This window comes from Panthera pardus, unplaced genomic scaffold, assembly GCF_024362965.1.
Source record: "Panthera pardus isolate Hobbes unplaced genomic scaffold, ASM2436296v1 HiC_scaffold_13, whole genome shotgun sequence".
NCBI lineage: Eukaryota > Metazoa > Chordata > Mammalia > Carnivora > Felidae > Panthera > Panthera pardus.
The window spans coordinates 87675927-87698064 of record NW_026526688.1 but is presented as its reverse complement, the minus strand read 5'-3'; the positions used below and the strand labels follow the sequence as shown (position 1 = coordinate 87698064).

Below are 22138 nucleotides of genomic sequence, written 5' to 3'. Positions count from 1 at the left end.
ACACAAAAAGAGACTTTTTTGAGAGTCCATCACCTTTGACATGGTACTTCCCTTTCAGCAATCTTCTTAAAAAAATAATTGAATATACAAAAAGATTTCTATATTAAATGCATAATACATCACTTTCACCCTAAAAGAAATTGGAAGCATTTTAATGCTCCCAGAAACATGAGTAATTGTTGGTATACCTACCCAATGAGATATTATACCACCATTAAAAATGGCGTTTACAAGGATGTTAGAGATCTAGGAAAATCCAATGAAATGACATTAAGTGAAAAAAAGCAGTATAGGTCTAGATGAATAATAAGTGCAAAAAACTTGGGGTGCCTGGGTGCTTCCGTCAGTTAAACATCATGGTTCGTGACATGGAGCCCTTTGACGGGCTCTAAGCTGACCAGCGTGGAGCCTGTTTGGGATCCTTTCTCCCTCTCTCTCTGCCCCTCCCCAACTCACTCACTCTCTCTCTCTCTCTCTGTCTCAAAAATAAATAATAAACCTAAAAAAACAAAGAGCTAAAGCTGAGCAAATCTAGAGGCAGACAGACTTCATGGTGCCATCGAGCTGCGGGGGATACAACAGTGAATGACACAGATGGAGTCCTGTGTCAGTAAACCCCCTGACCCCCATAGGGGAAACAGACAGTAAACAAACACATAAATCTATAATGTAATGCCAAAGTTACAAAGAAAAATGCATATGTGCATTTATCCCAAGTAATATAATGCAATACAGACGTGCATGGAACAAACACACGCACATACACGCACGGGGGGAGGGGAAGCAAAACATCAGAGTAACAAGTGTTTTTATTTTATGTAATCATGACATAATAGGTGGTTTTACTTTTCTTCCACATAATTTTTGGTATTTTAAAATTTAACTATTATTTATTATTAAAATGAAGAAAAACCACACACCATTATGAAAAAATACTATGAAAATCATAAAGTTTTAATTTTTCTAATAGGGTACAGGATACATAGAAAGAACCTTCCCTTTCTATGTACAGGATACATAGAAAGAAGCTTACTTGATTAAATGGATCACCTGACCATAACTGCTAGGTGGAAATTTGTATCCTAGACACTTAAAAATAGGACAGACAAGATGTGTCTGTTAGGAGAAATATGAGAACAAGATAGTCAGGATGTCCCGTGCTCTGGGCTGCCTCTTGGATGGGAGATGTGGAGCTGGGAAGACCGGGCCAAGAGGTGAGGGAAGTGTGCAGGGAGATGCCTTAGAAACAGCAACACCGGGAGCAGAAGTAGCCTGTCTTTTGGAGAACAGGAAACTCTGGCCCTGCCTGGTCAGACTTGCATCATAAACTTGATGGTTTGAAAGCACCTACATATCGAGGCTGAAGCTGTCTCTCTCACTGCAGTTCAGAGTTCAGGTTGTAGCCCAAAAAGACAAAGGGCTCCGTGTACCAGGGAGGGATGTTGCTGAGTTCAATCTGCAGCTGTCTTCTCTCAGCATTTGCCACTGATCACCTCTCCTTGGCCAGAGGCCGTGACATTACGAGGATCGAATAGCTAAACACTTACATACATTTAAAATACATTTAACCTTTCTTCCACCAGACCCTGAGCAGCTACAAAACAGCTTTTTCAAATCATGATCTCCTCTTGCTATCTATCTCACTCATTTCTTTTGTCATTTTCTGGCTCAAAATGAAGTTAATCATGTCTTCTATATCAATTTCTCTTTTGCTTGCCTCAGGCCAGAATATGGGAAGTGAGATTTTGATTGTTTGACAATATCAATACAGAAAAATTAAATATTGTTCCCCCCAAAGAGATATCAGAACTATTTTAAGAATCAGTTTTATCTGTAAAAATGTTAGAGAAAATAAAAAGTAGCTATTTCCCTATAGGATCCTAACATTTCAGCATTTCCTAGTCATAAAGTTTCTGTTTTAATCTTGTAACCAAATGACCTTCAATAAACGACCTGGAATAGATTATTTAATTCAGCTAGCCTAGGACCCCTTTCATTACGTGTTTGAAAAACAGCTTTAGAAAGTCGAATGCAGGCAAATGTTAATGCTTTTATACATTTTAAAAGGCAGTTTTGTTCCATTCTCAAATAACATACAGGTCACTCCTAATGATTACATTCTTCCCCCAGCTAATTTCGAGGCTACAATCTTGCCATATCCATCACTCTTAGATCTGTAGTCAACAAGGCTAAATGTTTGAAAAGAGGACTAGAAAGGGATCAGTATTTTAAATATAAACAAATGTAAACACAGACAAATTAATCCATCTCTCTGGCTTCAACTCTTTTTCTTTACAATGAAAGGATAGGAAATTTGATGGCTACTTTCCTCCCGATTCAAAAATCCCAGGCCTTTGTGATATATTTTCTCAAGGTCAAGTTCACTGTGTTTTTAATTGTAACAGTGAGTTAGTCTAATAAACTAGGCCAGCCATGCCAGCATGTGAATGGAAGAAGGGAAACGAGTGGAGAACTAGTTATTATGTGCACACAGGTAACGTGAAAACTGAAACAACTTGGAAATTTTGAGACATCTTCGCATCCCTTGCTATCTATCCCTAAAAGAATGACCATGACAGTAGAATGTCAGGGAAAAATAAAAAGGTGACATCATGAAAGACCAACAGGAGAGATACTTTGGAGGAAGTGAGATATGAGGGGTCTATATAAAGCTGTGTGATGAGGCAACCAACGAGGCTCTAGAAATGACTGCTCACAAAGTCATGCTTTATAATCTTTAGTCTCTCTTATTTTGTGATAAATGAATATATGTCAAAAGCTTTAGTTTTACATATTATGAAATATCTGAGTGCTATGCCACAGACTTAATTTCATAAATTATCTTCCCTGTAATATTGTATATCTCACTATATGAAACAGTGGCCATGGTATTTAATCACTGCATTCTCAACTATTATGCTTTAGTATTGATTATTATCAAGCTTTTGCCACAGATAGCTCTCCCTATCTGTTCCACACATCTAACTTTAAAAGAGAGAAAAAGAGAGAGAGAGAAAATGAGAAAAGGGACAAATGAGAAAATGACACAGTAGTAAACAGTTATCCGGGTAAACCATCTGACCATTAAAAGCTATGAGCATGTCTCCTTAGAAAACCAACAAAGCACTATATGTTTTTGAAAAACAACCTCCAGTATGAGAGATTAGAAATGCCTAACTCTGAGACTGAGAGAATTTGTGATTCCCGTGGCAAAGTATTTCAAACAAGGGTGTCTTTTACCTTATAATGATGGATTTCAAACCCAACATTTAACTAGTGCAAAAGAAAGAAAGAAAGAAAAAGAAAGAAAGAAAGAAACAAACAAACAAACAAACAGTTTGGCCAAATTCACAAATCCTGATCTGATAATCCCTCTTTGATTACAAATGAGCCAATGACATGTTTCATAACAAAAATAAGAAGTAAATGGTTTATCATTAAATAAGTGTCCTCACTGAGCAAAGTATTGTCAGAAGCATCGGTATATTATTTCTAATTCTCATAAAAACTCTGCAAGGTAAGCATTAGAATATCCATTTAACAGATGGCTAAAGTAATGAATATATATATTTTAAAGTTATCACAAATCTCTCTCTCCCCCTTTCTCTTTCTCTCTCTCTTTCTCTTTCCTCCTTTCCTCTCCCTCTCCCTCTTTTTTCTCCTTAGGTAGGCAACATAAAATATTTATTATTATGAATAAATAAATCCATCTGGACTGTTGGAAATGTCTAATGCTTAAAGTAATAGACCTATCAGAGAAGATACCTCTTTACATAGGCAATTCCCTCATAATATATATCTAGACTCTTGAGACAAATAAGAAACACATAGAAAAAGACTAGTACTAACAACAACCTGCAGCACACAAGTTTATAGACCATTTTATACCTTCTAGGCACATATTATAAAGAACAATAAACAAAAGTCAGGATTCATCATCACACACATTTGATAATTTGATCCTCTACCATTCTTTTTCCATAGCTGAGAAGTCAGAGGCTCAGAGAGGATAAATAATATAGCTATGATCACAAAATTACATAACTCTAGAACCAGAACTAGAACTTTAGTCACTAGACTCCAGGTACAGAGCTCTTTCCACAACACCAACGTGAATCTCACTGTGCTTGCTGGTTCCCAGCCCAAATCTTCTCCTGTAATGGCATTGCTATTTCCCTCTCCTCCTTAACCCACCCTTCCCTCGAATACCTAATATGTGAAAGTCAGGTTTTTGACACATCTTGTTTGAAATATTTCCAAATTTGACTTAGGATTCTATCTGACCTTAAAATTTAAGAAAGGGTTTCCTTTATCTCCCTAGCATGTGACATCCCTCCCCAATAACACAGACCATAATACAGTACATGATGCCCCACATTGGTTCGTATATATTCACTGACTTAAATGTAGAACCAAAATATAGAATTAGAAGCAAACTTAGGCAAACTTGGTCTGCCTCATTTTTCCACCTCAGTATCTATAGAATCACGGCTAAATGGTAAGTTCTTTTTTTCTCTATTTTGGGATTTCCAATGCCTAATGCAATTCTCTTGTTTCCATACTTTTGAATATAATTTTATCTGAAAATGAACTTTCTTCTCATTTAACTTGATTTCAATTGTTCTTCCTCTGGCATAGAGAATAAATGATCCGATCTTTTTCATTAAAAGAAAAAAAAAGAAGACAACTCTATTTTTTCAAGAGTATATGAACACCACGTTGACTCATCCATGTTCTCTAAGCAGTTTAGTTCATATCTTTGAGCTGGGACAATGTGGCCATTATGATGCTATTTGCCAGAAAATTCTATCACATGATTTGCCACCATGTCTGACTGTAATAATGGGTTATGTCCAGGAGGCAATTAACTTTTCACAGACATTTGCTTTTATTGAAAATAAACATAAAACAAGACTTAAATGTGACCTTTTGGATTATAACTCTCCTTAAACTGTACATATGTCAAAAAAAGGAAAATCCACTGAAACTGCCATCAGGTTCATCTTCCCTAAACACAACTTCATAGACCAAAAACTTGTACCATACCACCACTCACCACATCCCATTGGCTACTGGATCAGGTCCAAAATTCTTCTAATGGAGGCTCATCCCATACCAGCATCCACATCGTACCGCCATTTTGCCTTCTTCTCTTCTTTACAATCTTTTCTTTAGCTAGAGCAGTCTACACATTATTCCTTGAAACCATGGCTTTGTGTGTGCCCATGCCCTGTTGAAATAGTTTTATTTCTCTATTCTACCTTTGTAAATCTTACTCTTCTTCCAACTTCCCCTTCCACAGCAAAGTTACTTTCTTAGTCATTACAACACTTTGTACACCCATGGGTCACTTCTGCTTTGCCTCTCAAAGAGACTAGTTGACATGCTGGAAAGAGTATGAGCTCGGAAGCCAAACAATCCATGCATTATATCACATTATATCAAACATGGATTATAATCCTAATCTTCTCATGTACTAATTACAGGGCCATGAAAAGTTACTTCACTTCTCAAAGCTTTAACTTTCTCAACTGAGGAATGGAAATAAAATACATCATCTTATTAAAAATAATCTGAAGTGCTACCTTGTAATCCATCTATCACTCAGACAACAAACACTGTTTATATTTTTAATTAAGGCTGTGCATTTTTAAATTAGACATAAATCTTAAAAAAAAAAACATATGGGGGGGGGACACAAACTAACACCTGTGTTCTCCTGTTTTAGAACAATCCCATAGCTTCTTTGCCGGAAATAAAAATAAAAATTTAAATACATGACACCAGCCACTCAGGTCAAAACCTTCTTTGGCAGATTTCATAAAGGAGTTTCTTGGTAAGATCGTGAACCTAAAAATAAGTCGCTGCAGTGGAAGTACAAATAGTCCATCCATTATATCCGCACCATCAGCCAGCAGTGTGACGGTGACAGTGTGGGTGTGGGCATACAAATATTTGGTTTCGAAGGAAAAAAAATTCTGCCAAGAAATATATTCTGATTATGATGAGTGAGCATATTGCCACCTAAGGGAGATCAGAGACTACTAAATAAAAAGCAGTTCTCATCATCTTTTGAACCTTTTAACTACTAATGATTGGGTTCTTTGCTGATGATGCAGAACAACTTTTCAAGCTGATTAATAGGTCATGTGTGTAGAAGAGGCACCCCTGTTCATAAAACAATTATGCTAATCCTCTCATTTTTTTTTCAAAAATTATGAATATTGTAATCTTTCAAGAATATGGGTGTTGGTTGCAGATGGCATTTGTGTATTACTTGCCGAACTCATTAACATTTTTGAATTTCACATATTTTATCCTCGCAACCCCATGAGAACTTTAATATGGGGATTATCACCCTCTATTTAAAACTGGTAAACAAAGATTCAGAAGCAACGTGGAGGCCTGCCCAAGGTCAAACAGCTAGTTAAGAGGAGACAGTATTAGAATTTTGATTTTCTAAATGAGTACTCTTTTCAAAGACTCAGTAAGTAAATATTTCCACAGTTCATAAAAGTGAAGGAAATCTTTCTTTACTGGAAAGTCTCGACTTCATTTGACTCATTTTAGATGTTTACATTGGCAATACTGTTTTAGCTTGTGCCTATACAAATTCAAAAGTTGCTCATTTTCCTGAGTAGATCGATAAACTGAGTCAATGTTTGATAATGACTAGAACAAAATTAACAAAACCATTCTTGTGTTTGGCCAGTGCAGATATAATGGCCTGGATGCATACTGTCTCTGTGCCTAAGGAACAACACGGGGTATTCTATTTTTGTGAGGATCTTAAACAACGTTGTATCTGAATGAATGCCAAGCAGCAGGCCACAGACTAGATATTAGTGGTCTAAGAAGTTTTTCACCAAGTATAACCCAGAATGTAAAAGGTATTTATGAGCCACTTTGTGGGTACAAACATTAATATTCAAATCCAGGCACAGAGAAAAGTAGCTGATTTCCATAAATGAGAATATGGATGAGGGGAGTCGCTAAAGTGTGAACTCAAAAACAGGAGACAATGTAATGACTGACATTTACTTCTGATTGCAAAAGTAGTTCCTTTCAGATAAAAGGATTCTAACTCTGTAACCTCTGACTTAATGTCATTCAATTTCTCATCTGGGTTGTACCTATTACAGTCAAAACATTTGCCCTACTCTATTTATGCCACCCAACCAACATTCATCAAACCTTAAAATGGTCATAGAAATTAGCAGGTTCCTAATCAACATGTGAAAGTTAAAAATAATTGTAGCCCAGCTCAGGGAAGTTATAGTCAGTTTCTCATTTTATGTTATATGAATTACATCTGTTTAAAGATATTATAGAAGACATTCATGCATCTGGTGGAAAGCTAGATTACATAGTATTCAAGGTCCCCTCTAATTCTCAAATTCTTTGATTCTACTCATTATACCATTTGTGGTCTCTTATTTTGTAAATAATGAAAGGAAACAGAAACATAAAGTAAAATTAAGACAGCCGCTGTTATTGTACCTAAAACATGAGTTCATGATTCTAAACTCAAAATATAAGCTCCAATAAAATTCAAATTCAAATTTAGATACAAGTACTATGAAAGGATGTAAAACAATCAAAAGCATTGACCTTCAAATTTTTTGGCCACACAATGGGGTTAGCATCCTTAATAAAGACATATGTGAAACTGAGAAATGCAAGAATTTCGATCCTAGGGAATATCAACTACATGTCCCATCAGTGAGAAATTTTTAGACTGAGCAAGGGCAAGGAAGAGTAACTTGGTAACCTTGTTCTCTGAACATAGAACCATCTCTTCTCTGTGACGTCTGGCCAGATACCGACCAACTGCCTCAGTTGCTCAACCAGTATAATTGTACACATATTTTGAAATATATTGAAAAATGGATTCACAAAACTTTTTACATGTATTTCCAGAAGAAATGCACAAAACTGAATGAGCTTAACTTAGGTATCAATTATCAATGATTAAAGAGAAGCACTGTCACATATTAAGATAATTCTAACAATTCCTTATTGTTATTAATAAAGTGCTGCCTCATTTTGCCAAAGAAATCTTTGTTAAGTTGGGTATAAATTCAATTTATGTATTAACTCAATTAGCATAAAATGAATGAATCATTTTTGAGAGATTCCTCCAGCAAATACTTTTACAAATTAATTCTGCTTACTAGTCCAGATTTTTCTAAATGCCTTTATTTACAGTGAGGTAATTTTCTGGGAAATTAGTTTATATACCTTAAGAACATATATCACTTGAGTATTTGTAAAATAAACTCTAGAAATGGTCTAAGAATGCAGAGAAACTTGCTTTCTAATAAAAAATCATAACATTACTATAATCTACACATACATAGTCAAGACATTATATGCTATTTTCTAGCAACTGTTAGAAAGCTATAAAGCATATAAAGATGAAATTTGCCTCTAACAGAAAACTGCATCCTTAAAATGCCAAAAATGCAAAATAAAAGACCTCAAATCAACCTTTAATGTTTTGTCATGCAATTAGCTATAGCACATTGGGACAAGATTTTTAGATTGTTTTGCTTTGCCGTGTTTTTTTAATCAGGTTACCAGTTTTACATGTCCTATAAGCAATGGGCCTGGTAAAACAGTATGATATTATTAATAAGTGCCTTTACACTGGCTTAATACAAGTCAATAGGAATAAAAACATATATACTAAGAATTTAGAATGGCAACATTTGAACTGAATATAAATTACGTGATTATCGACCATTTATGAATCAGTCTGATCAATTACACTGCCTTAAAGGTCTTTGGGCATTTTTCCCAAGCCAAGTTTCTCTTCCAAGTTATCGTTGGTACAAGGTGCAATGACTTTCAGGCATCAATTAATATAAATTGAAAGCAGGCAAAGTATTAATTAAACATGACACTCTGATTATTTAAACCTTCTATTAAAGTTGATTATTCAGACCATGCTGATAGCCTGTTCTTCAAAAATGACTGATGATATCGAGCTTTACTGACTTTCACCAAGTCTACTATTTCCAACTCTTCAAGACAGAAGGAATAAATGAAGTGAGAAGAACACTGGAACAAGTCTAATAGACAAACTGACTAATCTCAGACCCCCAAGGTCAAAGAAAAGCAATTCATTTCTTGGCTTTCATCAACACAAGACATGATTTATCAATTGAAGGGCAGGATTACAAACATTATACATCTCAATGATATGTTCTTTGCACTGTGTAACTTTGTGAACAATGATAGATTGCACTGTCGCCACACAAATAATGTCATAAGGCAAAACTCATTATATTTGCAAATAAAAACACTGGTTTTTAAAAACAAATGTACACATTACCAATCATTACTACTACCCATTTCATTTCTTGGGGGGGCATTTTAAATTTCAGAGATTCTTTGGGATTCTATCACCTTCATGATCCAAACTTTGGACATTCCAACTCCGCAAAATACTATTTTTACTCTTAGAGAGTCAGCCACCATGCTATAGATAATTTTTAAATGTAATATTTTTATATTATTACAAAAGTTTCAGTGATAATTACTGTCATTTTACATAAATATGTTAAATGCCTCTTAAAAGATTGCTACTCCCATAGATCCAAAGCCACTCTTAGAGAAGAAAACATTATAAAAGGACACCGGCAACATTTTTAACTTTATAAATGTAATCATATAGCAGGGATTTTGCCCCAATTTTTAGGATTAGTGCTTTAAAAGCTTTAAAGAGGAACTGAGACCTAACAGAAGAAAGAAGTCATGAGCTAGTTATTTTGATTCCATGAATCTCTCAGTTTACCTCTCACTTGTGATAACACTTAGGGAGCTGTTCTATAAGTCATTCTCATAATAGCAGTTCAGAAATGACTCCATAGAGTGATGTTAGGTAATCTGAAAAAATCGCCACTGAAATTAAAGTATATGTAAAGGGCAGTCCATTGTGATCATGAAACCTCTTTCTACATTCTATATATTTTAAATCACATTGTTATTTTCAGTGATCTAAATTAATGATCACTTTTTCTATTAGGGCACAATTGTAGCAAAATTTTATTGCCTAGGTGGAGAAGGATAGTAAAAGGTGTTGTATGTTCAGCTGATGATTCATTTCACCAGCTGCCAGAAAGTTACACGTTGCAGCACACCTGGACACATGCACCCGTGACTGATTGGGAAACACATTTATCTTGGCATGTCACAAAGGAGATGGAATTCTAATTACTCTCCCTTGTAACTAAATACATTTTGGAGCTGTATCTACCTACAAAATAATACAAATTACACATCTGGATGAGGTTCACATAATTTTACCATCTGTTCTCTATGTTCAACCACAAATACTTCCCAAATCATTCCTTGTGTTTAAAAAATAAGATTTAGTTTTAAAAGACCTGGACTGATTGCCAACCTTATAGAGAAATGTTATTTTTTAAAATTAAGACACTGAATACGTTGCTTAAAAGCTTGAACTTCTTTGGTTTGATAAATACACAGTACAAATTTAATCTTTACTTTTCATTAAGGGGATTTTGTGGATTTCTCATATTCTGACTTTGAGAAAATAAATTTGTTAGCTAAATTTTACACAGAATCATTCAGACAAAAACTGAATATTTGAGTACCTTGTATAACAGAACAAAAAGGTACCAGAGGTTTCCTTCTTCACCTTAAGTATTAGCAATTATTAATTATCTCGATCCCAAATTCCACAGATTCTTACTTAATTTCTCCGGAGAAGTTCCTTAGTTTGAGACCTTAAAATATCAAATTAAAAGTATTCTAGGAATATTTAATGAAGTTGGCAAAATCATAATTTCCAGAAAATGAAAACATTTCATCTGGTATAACCAGTGATAATAATCAGTCTAAATCAGTTTTGATAGCTACTTTTAAATTATTATAAACGTCTTATTTTCTCTAAATATAAAATGTTATATGAAATCTGTACATAAGAATAGGAGAGATCATAAAATACATATTCAATTTCAGTGCTGAAAGTTTATAGAACAGGTTTCAACAGGTGTGAAATACTTTTCATTTTTCTTTCAAAAACACTGAAGAGAATTGGCTAGGATATTGTTGCTTAGGAAATACTCTTATGTGAGTAACATTTTATGTTGTTCTTACAATCAGGAAATATAATTATAGTAACAACAACCAATTATGTAGTGATTAAAAAGTACAGTCCCTAAACTAAGTACTTTATACGTATTAACTCATCGCCACAACCCAATGAGGTAAGCACTACAATTATTCTCACTTTTCGAGATGAGGAAACTTCTTTGCAACAACAAAAAACCACTGAATGCATACATCACTGTTCTTTAGTAGTTGTACATAATCACAGACATTATCAATGTGTGAAAATAAGACCCTTAAGAAAGAAAGAGAGAATCTTGAAAAGCATACTATTCTTGTAGAAATCATCAGAAGTTCAGATCAGGGTAATTATGGCATAAATAGGTTTAAAATATATTCAATATACACAAGAGTAGTGTATACACAGCAAATAGACCTATATTTAAACCGTTAAATACCATTACAGGAGAACATGAGCTATCTCTATGCCATCGATGTACCATACAATAAATGTTACATTATAGGTCACATCCACAAACCTACAGTTTGCCTTTTTTTTACATAAGAAATATTCTCTAATACTAGTTTTTAGTAACTAGACTCTTTAAAATGCCTTTAAACTTAAAAGACATAAACCATAGTAATCTCTTCTTTGCAATGGAACTCCAATAAATATTTTACATATATAAAATCTAGTAAGAACAGCCTTTTCTCTGTGTTACCATTTACACACTTCTCAAAAATAGTAAAAACAGGGCAACCTATTTATCTGTGTCATCAATAGATTTAGAGCCAGAAAGTGGCTTATCATTTCAAAGGAATGCTAGAAGATACTAGTTCCCGGTAAATGCGTGTACTGTACCACAATTCCAGTTCTAAATATGAAAGTACTATCATAAATTTCTCATATTTCTCAATAAAATAAACTTTTCACATGTTTAAATTACATATTGACTTGTGTAATGGTTGAATCAGATGGTATAAGACGTCATTTCAACCTTAGTTGCTGGTGTGCGTGTTCAAAATTCTGACGTGGTACTTCGCCAGATCTAACTGGCTTACCATCTCCTGACAGACAGACATAGTCCCAGGATTTCTCAGTCTACCTTAAAGTGAATGGTGAACACTTGAGCCTCGTCTCTGATGTCTAGGCAATTTTATACTGACTCATCTTTGTACATGTTTTGTTTCTCAGAAGTCTTTCTCCCTTTCCCCTTTCTCTCTCTCTCTCTCTCTCTCTCTCTCTCTCATTCTTTCCTGTTTTTTTTTCTCCCCTGAAAAATACCTGTTTATCATTTGAGACTCGGTATAGGTATATCCCCCTAGACAGAGTTAAGTGTTTCCTCCTTTACTCTCTGTCAGATGAGTAAATAATCTATGATGGCATCATACTATGTTACTTTCATTTGTTTACACATTTGACTAACTGACTAGACCATAAAATCTTAAATATAAGTTTTATCGTCATGTAAGAAATTTCTACCACAATGGTTGAAATAGGGTAGGTGTAAAATCAATGTCAGATGAATTAAATTACTTTATAATTCTGTCCATATCTTACATTGTACTTCTTAAAATTTCCCTCTTCTGCCCATAGATTATGCTGTTTTGCTGTATAAAGTCAAGCGTTTGTATGCAAATCACAAAATTCATTTGTCTAAGTCCTGAATTAAAAATAATTCATTTTAGGAATATTATATAGATCATCATCAAATTACCTAATCACCAAAAGTATTACCTAGGAACAAAAAGTAAAAGCAATCATCTAGCTACTAAAGTTTGTAAGTTCTTATAATATTCTACAGTCACTTCTAGGCTTTCATAACTAATTGTTCATTAACTGCATTATTCTCTTTAATAGAATAGTTATGAAAAAACTCACATGAATTACTAGAAATAATCCATTTTTGGAGCTCATGTCTTACAGAACATTTGTATGACTTATCATACGTTAACATACGTAACATATGTAGACTTTTATGAAATTGGTTATCTAAAACATAACTATATGATAACTTTATATCTTCAGGTTATCAGATAATTTAGTGTTGAATGTGGAATATACAATAAAGTTGTTTACATATAATCTGTAACAAAGTCAAATAAAATTTTATCTCCCTGAGAAAATGATGATGATAATTATAATGATGATGATGATAAAGTTAATTAGCCCACACTAAGGATCTTCTTTAGGTGTACTTTTTCAACTCTATAATCTTACATTTTATTCCTCATAAATATTTCAGAATAAATATGGCCACTTACTTCTCAGGATTTTCTACTTCTTCCGTAACAAAGTTGAGATAAAACCTAAAAAGATATAAATGAATTATAAATTACCAATATATTTTATGACTATAAACCAAAGTTTCAAGTTTTAAATATCTACAATCAAACTCAGAATTATAAAAAATTATAAACAAATAATTATTGTGAGATGAAAATCTCCAATACTCAAAAGCCCCAACAAATCATTTTTCTATTAAGCCATATTTCTTATTTTTCTTATTTTTTTATTTTTTGTTTTTTAAATGTTTATTTTGAGAGAGAGAGAGAGCACGTGGGGGAGGGGTAGAGGGAGAAAGGGAAAGAGAATCCCAAACAGGCTCCACACTAAGCATGGAGTCTGACATAGGACTCAATCTCACGATCGTGAGATCATGACCTGAGTCAAAATCAAGAAGAATCAGGTGCTTAACCAACTGGGCCACCCAGGCTTCCCCAGTTATTTTTTATTTTTTAATATTTTTACAGAGGTATAACATATGAATATTTAAGTGCATAAATCTTAATCTATAATTTGGTGAATTTTTACATATTTATATACCCATGGAACCAACAAAAAGATCAAGAGATAAAACGTTCCTAGAACCCTAGAAAGTTTCCTTATCACCTTTTCTAGTCAATATCATCTCTTTCATTCTCTTGTAAAGGCAACCATTATTCTGACTTTTATCACCATTGCTAAGTTTTTTTGTTTCATCACACTAGACTAATATTTGCCTGTATAACTATTATACAATATTTATTATTTTGTGTCTGGCTTTTTTTTCCTGAGCTTTATTTTCATGAGCCTCACCCATGTTGTTGTATGTAACAATAATTCATTATTTTTATTGATGTGTTCTATTGTACTGTTACACTATACATTCTACTGTTGATGGTTTTGGATTACTTCCAATATATAGCTATTATGAATAGATACCATAAATATGCCTATGCATGTTCTTTTGGGGACCAGGCAATCCCCAAAATACTCAGAATATAATCACTGAGTCAACAAGTGGATGTATGTTTAGAGTCAAACTATTTTTTTCCATTTTTGCATTCCCAGCAATATAGGAGATTATCACGTGTCAGCCACTAGGGAAAACAAAGTGGAAAATCCACACTAATTCTCCTCAAGGACCTCATAGTATATACAGTGGAGCATAGACTTGTGCAATGTAGCATAGGAGCCAGTGCTGGAGTGTGCACAGGGTACCATGGGAGCCAGAGGCAAGGTCTAACCCAGACTGGCAAGTCAGGGAAGATTTTCTAGAGAAGCCATCACCCAAGTTGAGTCCTCAAAAATGCTTAACGTCTAGCCCTAGTGAAGTGGTGTAAGAACATTCCAGACTGAGTATAGCACACAAGCACAGGGGTGGAAGCCACAGTTTAGTATTTTGCAGCTCTAAAGTGTGTCAGGGGTAGTGAGAACAGACTTTAAGTACCAGATGGCCTTAGGCTTCAGGAATCCAGATTTTAGTAGTGGTGGCAGGTCAATCAAAGCTTATAGGACAATAGAAGTGTGACAATAGCATTTCTCAGTTTTAGAGTTCATGGCTTCATACTTGCACACAAGGGCAAGTAGGAACTGACAACGGGATCAAAGATAATAGATTCTTAATCTTCACTTCTTCCTTTCAATTCACTGTTTTCTGGTATGTGCCTATCCAGATACCTCAAGTCACAAGACTATGAAGTTGCATTTTTAGACATACAGTCATTACACTATAAGTGGATAACTAAACAGCAGAACATTTTGGACACTTTTCCCAAGTCCTGAACGCTTTTCTGGGTCCCTTACATGACAAAAAGTATTCTAGGCACAAAATAGTTCACTTTCAAGTTTGATAGGATTACAAATATCCCCCTAAAGTTATGGCCCTAGAGAAAGAAATTCAGATTCCTTTCCTTGACTTTGTGACTCTACTCACCCCACCCAGAAATGTCTACCACCTTGCAACCTTGACTTCTTTTTCCAATCTAAAGGGATTGCTGGATACTCTTTTAAGCCCTTATAGTTCTTTTTCAAGGTTCTAAGATGTATGACCAAGGCAGACTCCATCCTCAAACAAGCATATGTAGATAATTTGATTGCGAAGATGGGAAAGCTAAGAGATCATAACGGGAGAGCTAAACATATGAAGACAAAGACATTTCTCTTCTTCATTTCATACATTTAGGGCATTTCCACAAAATAAAAAAAGTCATATTTTCAAAACACTTTTCTATTCTCTTATTCCATGGAAGATAAAATAGCTATTAATATAGGTACACAGAAGCTTGGGTCTGTAAGTGTGAATTTTCTATAACCTAAAACCAAATGGCTAGAATATTAGCCCAACAGACTTTAATATCAAGTATGTCATAGCTTAAAACAAGAATGAGAAAACCTGTCTTATCCCATCTTTATAAAAACCCATCTAAATTCACAAGTAGAAAGTTGATGTTCATGGTTGTTAAACACTAGACAATAAGCTCCAAATGGAGTCACTTATGCTAAGCTCCACAACACCAAACCAAGGCAATTATAGTTTCAACTCTCCCAGTAACGGAACTTTAAACCAGCCACTCAGGAATCACTTGATTAGTACTAGTTAGGTAATCTGCCTGATAGATCTCTGCCATCGTTTAAATGAAAGTAACCTTGCAAAAACCAACTGCTTTTTTGCCTACACTAACTTCTTTGTTCCTGCTCCCTTCTGCCTATAAAAGTCTTTTCATTTTGTACAGTTCCTCTGAGCTCCATTCTATCTGCTAGATTAAATGCTGCCTGATTCAAATTGATTTTTGCTCAAATAAAGTCTTAAAAATTTTAATACGCTTCAGTTTATCTTTTAACAAGGTGAAGACATCTAATATTTTAAGGACTGTGTCTTAAGTAGAAACATTTGAATAGCTGACAGAATAGTAGCAATAAAGGTGATCTAAAAAGTTAGCAGCCAAGGATATTTTTTAATGACTGGAGAGTAAGTTTCTAAAAATAGAGGCTGTAGTTATACCAGGAAGGCAAGTAACAATCAATACTTATATCTGGAATATGCACTCTGAGGGATTTCATGTGTTTGTTATAAGGCCAAAGCAATGGGAAATACAGGAAGAACATGCAGGGGAAAAAAAGAAAAAAAAATCCCCCCAAAATGAAACAAAACACACACACACACACACACACACACACACACACACACACAGAGAGAGAGAGAGAGAGAGAGAGAGAGAGAGAGAGAGAGAGAGGTTTCCAGGCTTCTCACGTCAAAAATATCCAGTTCCTTCTTAATAGTTGTTTTAGAAACTGGTGTTTTCCAACAATGTTTACAGCAAGAAAGGAAACATTTGTGGGGGGGGGGGGGGAGGCCACAATTTGAAATATTTGCCATAGCTCCAGAGAATAGAGAAAAGGAAAAGGCTGGGTGGGGGTGCAAAGGAGAAAGCTTCCTATTTTGGTCCAAACATTCACATCCTATGGGAAATACACCTTTATGCTCTCCTAGTTTCCAGCAATGAGTCCATAGCATTCTCCTTGCTGTACATCTCCTCAAGGCCTCTAGAGAATGTTCACAAGATCTATTGTTTCAGCTCTTCCATAATTGTGTATAAAAAGCACCACAAAGCTGTGAATGCATCCCAGTACCCAACTATGTGAATTATTTTTAAAAAAAACTTATTCTTTAGATTAGATTTGACACAATGGTACAAAATAATCCCAGCAGGTGCTTTCGAAAGACTAAATCCACTAGAGGATAGGATTTAAAAGGGAGAAGAAAGACACCGGAAAACTTTCTATTACACAGTTTAAAAAAAATCCCACCAAGCAATATTTAGCTTTGGATCAGGATATGGGACTGAAATTGGTTGAGTTCCCTTGGGCCACAGGGAACACTGGCAGACCTATCTCTCTGAATGCAGACATTGGCAATGATATTAAAGTTGCTCTGACCCAACTCTGTGACCTGGCTGGGTTAATGATTTCTTTCCCCCTAATCATGTTTCTGTGAAGGAGTTTTCATCATTCTAAAAAGGTTCTGCACTCCTCATGGCCAAAAGCCTACTTTATTCAGACCCAAGGTTTGGCAGGATCTTTTTCCCATTCACCATGGAGGAGTTGAATTGCTAACAGAGCAAGGCCTCCTGGACAACAAAGGTCTTGCTGCTTTTACTTACACCCTAGGTGGTTGAGTTCTGATGACAGTGGCTGCTTCTGTCTGACTTATTTGCAATGCCCCCCACACTTTTTGTTTGCATCAAACGTTGTCACAGCAGCAGCACAGAGAGCAGAGGCTCATTTACAGTGCCTCATTTATAATTCCACCACCTAGTCTTGTAATTATACCGTGAAAGACAGACAGAGGTCAGAGAGGCAGGATCACATTTGGGAAGGGAATAAATACCCGTCTCTGTGAACTCTTTTAGTCTCCATCTTGTTCCATTTACAGCCAGATATTAACTTTTCCTCTGGAACTCCAAACCGACAGAACTGTTTCTTCTAAACACAGCTTCCTTTTTCTAAGACTGATGGCCATAGATTAATAACCAGATTATTTCTGCCTATCCACAAAGCAGCATTCAGGTAGCATAAACACCTTGTTATAGAAATACAGTTACTTATCTGTCTCTCCACAAACCACTTGTATCAGATAACATTCCATTTAAAATCCTGGCCTTAATTTCTAGTACTAGAATTGATCCCTTAAGAATATGAGAAAATCAACAGTTTTCTGTTCTTTAAAATAGGGAGTGGATATGAGGATTATATGCGTAAAAGTATAAACAAAAGTTCACGTAAAACCCACTTTCCCTGTAAACAGAAATTGAAATAAACTTCTAGGCCCAAGATAGGGCACTCAGTCCCCAAACACCAACTCTGGGATCTATCTTTATTTCCTTGTTCCTTATTCATTTTCTATCTTTCTCTTTCTTGTTCCTTATTCTTTGAAACAATTCTAAGAATTCTAATTAATTCTAATTTAAGCCCATCCTATAAAAGTTCCCTGTCTTCCATCCCATTTTGCACTTCTCTGGACTCTTGAAAGTGGAGACTGCCCACTTCATGCATTGCTAAAGAAAGTTGATCCGTATCACCTAAATTGCTTTCTTAAATCCTTTTAACGAGAGGCACATGTTGGGTTCAGCACCAATCAAACAAAATATTCAGATAATAAGATAATTCAAGATGAAAAGAGTGAGAGAAATGGAGAAATCGATCAGCTCTCAAAAGCCTACAGAAGTGGAGAAGGTTTGCTCTACATGAAGCGGGCGACCCGAATATTTGGTGCTGGTAGTGGGAGAGTGAGTTGGGTAGAAGAGTATTTTAAGATTCCGTGGGAACAGATGCATGGTAGTCACAGGCAAAAGAAACTTCATTCAATAGAATTAATCAAATCTCCCTTGTGACTATCTCCACATTCCACATTCCTGAGTGAATATTGCTGGGCTCCCAACACTTGGCTCTAGCTGAAAGCTTCTATCACTTCCCCACTTCACTCTGGTCTCCGGGTGCCCTTCCCAGTAGCTTGGCTGCTGCCCCAGGGCACCAGAGCTTTGATCCAAGCTGAATGGCCATAGAATAGTTGATTCTGCTACGAACCCTGTGATCACAACTCTGTTCTCTCTGCCCAGCATCACATTATGCTTTGGACAAAAATAAAAAGATTTCAAATATACTGTGTGATTCAAGATTAACACACACAATGGCTATAAGAATATTTCTTGAATATACAAATATTTTACACTATACTCCTTAGAGCTACAATCTTTGAATGTCTTTCAAAAGCTAGGTTAAAGTTTTTTTTTAAGTTCCTGTACCCTCCCGATTTTCCTCTAATGCTGTATTTTCATAATTCATTGAGATTTATATGGTAAACATTCCATTTATTTTGAAATACATCTTTATATTCCATGCACTAGCTGGAAGGTACAAATCTAAAAAGTAAAGGAATGAAAGTACATTTTATTTGCATTTGTAATGCACTTAACATAATTTTTGAGCTAGTGTGGTTTCCTGATACTATTTTTATGTTTACAGAACACTCTCATAGCTAAAATTGTACAACTATTAGCTCCAAAAATAATAATAATAAAGAGATTTTGCCACTATTTATGCCAAAACTGTGAAATTTAATTTTACTGCAAAGATTTTGATGCTTAAGCAATACTTTGCTACCTGGTGGGCTTTCTCGTAATAGTCACTTCAACTGAATCTTACATCGATAAAATTTAATTAGAGAAAAATCCCATTCTTATCCATGAGTATTGTTATTCAAGTTATTGAATAAAGTAAGGCATAAATTAGAAACAAAGTTCTAATGCTTCAACCAGAATGGTTATCACAGTTGGAAAGCACAAAGGCAATGTACCCATGGCAGAGTGATTTTCATCATTTTTGCTGCATACTTTATTTTTCAAATGTGGAGGAAATTTTAAGGAATTTGTAAGAACCAGTAAAATGTAGATTATCTAGTATGCCTAATTTCATTATCTTAGTTTTCCTACCCTGCCTTTAGAGTATCATTTTACCTCCTGGGTACATCTTACTTATTTCTATATCTGAATTATTTCATTCTCATGGGAAAGCAGAGAAAAATCAATTAATCACTATTCACAAACAACCTTGGAGCTTCAGCTGAAAGGCCTTTTGACAAGCAAAGAACTCATCTTTAATTTCCCGTGGCACTGTTATGTCCTCACTGATACAGACTTCTAAGTGATTTGTATTGGTTCTTAATGTCAGCAAGCCCTCTTGCTCATAGACCCCAGCAGTTAAAACCGGAAATAGATAAGACCATTTAACTCATGCTCTAACTAAAACCTATTGTGCTTATTTCTTATCGCACTTTCTTGAGGCATTGACAAAGACATTTTGCAATGACCAGAATGTTCTAACCACCAGACCAGAAAAGCCCTGATAGCAACGGAATGCCTAGAAGACCACACCCCACACATCCCAGTCCCTACCCATGATCATGGACTGAAAACATACCCACTGTCCGCTCTTTTGCACAGATGCTCCAACCTCTCCCTATAAAATTCTAGGTGTCCTTCTTATCGGTGGAGAGGTGGATTGTTAACGCTTGAGCTTGTCACCTCCCCCCGCTGCCAGCACCCAGAACAAATTTCTCTCTTCCTCTTTTCCAAACCCTCTTTGCATTTGGCTTCTCTTGTGACACGTTTATCCAAGTTTGTTCGGCAACAGTGTTGGCAAGCTCAGCCCAGGAGGTGTACTTTCAATTTGTCCAGCCCCCTCAGGAGTCACCAGGATGGAGCAGTTGGTCCTGGCAACATGCACCAGGGCTCACCCATTTGTTTCCTGACTTAATGGCTGTGATAGATCTTTCAGTAACATTAAGGCCCACATTTGTTTGTTTTTTTACAACACCAGGCTAAATCTAATAGTCACCTTGACTGAAAAACTCAGTTATGTTTACGTTAAGTCATATGCACAGTAATTGCCCTGGTGGAGGGAGCCACACCATCTTTCTCACTTTAAGAAAAAGTAGATTGTGCTGGATTGTGGTTATTCACACTGTCTAGCACCTTGCTTGGCACTTAGCCAAACTACTTGAAGGAATTAATGAACCATACAAACCACCAGATCTAGAGATATCAACTTACCAGCCAGCGTATGCATACATCCCATAATAAAAAGCCAGTGGCAACCCCATGATACTTGCATCTCTTCCTGAAAAGGCATCTTGAAAGTGTTGTGTTTGCCCTGCGATGAGAATAGAAAGATTTTAGGACTTTTCAAAGAATAAGCCATAAACATGGGGAAAGAAATGGGAGGGTTGGGGATGAACTATGCTGTTCCAGGTCCAGATTTCTCACTCCCTGCTCATTGCCAGATTTATCTATTAATACTTTATCCGTTCTAGAGAAGGAGGCCCAAAAGTATATGGATCACCACTAACACTAACTACTTCACATTTCTTTTCTAATAAAATTATAGCAAAGAGGAAAATAGCATTTAAAAACCATTTCCGTGTTTGAGTGTGCCTCTGCTCTTTTAGAGTTTGAGCATGAAAGAAGACTAAAGAATACTCTGTAAGCTATAGTTCATAGGAGTGTAGTAGAATTCTTTTAAATGAAGATAATGTAAAGCTTGTGTTGGGAAGCTAGAATTTCCTCTGCCCTTCCATATCCTTCTAGCTGGACTAACACTTAAACTGACATGAGGCAGATTAACAGGAGAAAATCAAATTTAGTAAACGTACATATGGGAACCTCCACAGACATGGAGATTCCAAAGACAGTGAGACAGTATGACACTTAGATGAGCTAAGAAGAGGGGTAGCATTCTGAGGATACAAAGGGGAGAAAGACATTTGTAGGAAGGTAAAAGGAGATGTTTGGAAAACAAAAGTTGCCCTGTTATGCAGATGAGTCTCTTAAGTAAAAAAGAATCTCTGTTAATAGCTCTCTTCCTGGTATAAGCAGGATGGGGTAAAAAGTTTTTCCTGAACCTACTGTGTTTGGATTGTTCTTAACTCAAAATAATGTTCATGCCAAAGTGTCTTATCTTGCTGGCAGACTGCTCTGTCTTCTATACTTGGAAAAGAAATATCGACAGGTCTACTCTCAATGAGGAGGTAGCAAAAAAATCCAAGAACCACCTTCTCATATCATTTAACTTTCTTTCTTCTTTCTGTTTTCAACCTGTAATCTATTAGGCATCCACCATTGTTGGTAAACCCTGTGGACCCAATCTGGCCTTTCAAAGCTTCTGTGTTAAATAAAATTTTATTGGAGCACAGCTAGGCCTACTTGTTTGTGTATTAGGATTGATATTACCAGTCTATGG

At 35.6% G+C, this 22138-nt stretch overlaps 1 protein-coding gene across 2 annotated transcripts in view; it reads right to left on the bottom strand.

Moving 5' to 3' along the window:
- Positions 1-22138, bottom strand: part of SLC7A11 (solute carrier family 7 member 11) — a 91096-nt gene that overhangs the window by 49035 nt on the left and 19923 nt on the right. For both annotated transcript variants that reach the window (XM_019419733.2, XM_019419722.2), the window contains exons 5-6: positions 20953-21052; positions 13345-13389 (exon numbers count right to left, since the gene is read on the bottom strand). In XM_019419733.2, coding sequence (XP_019275278.1) covers positions 13345-13389; positions 20953-21052 — 145 coding nt within the window. The remainder of the gene's footprint in view (positions 1-13344; positions 13390-20952; positions 21053-22138) is intronic.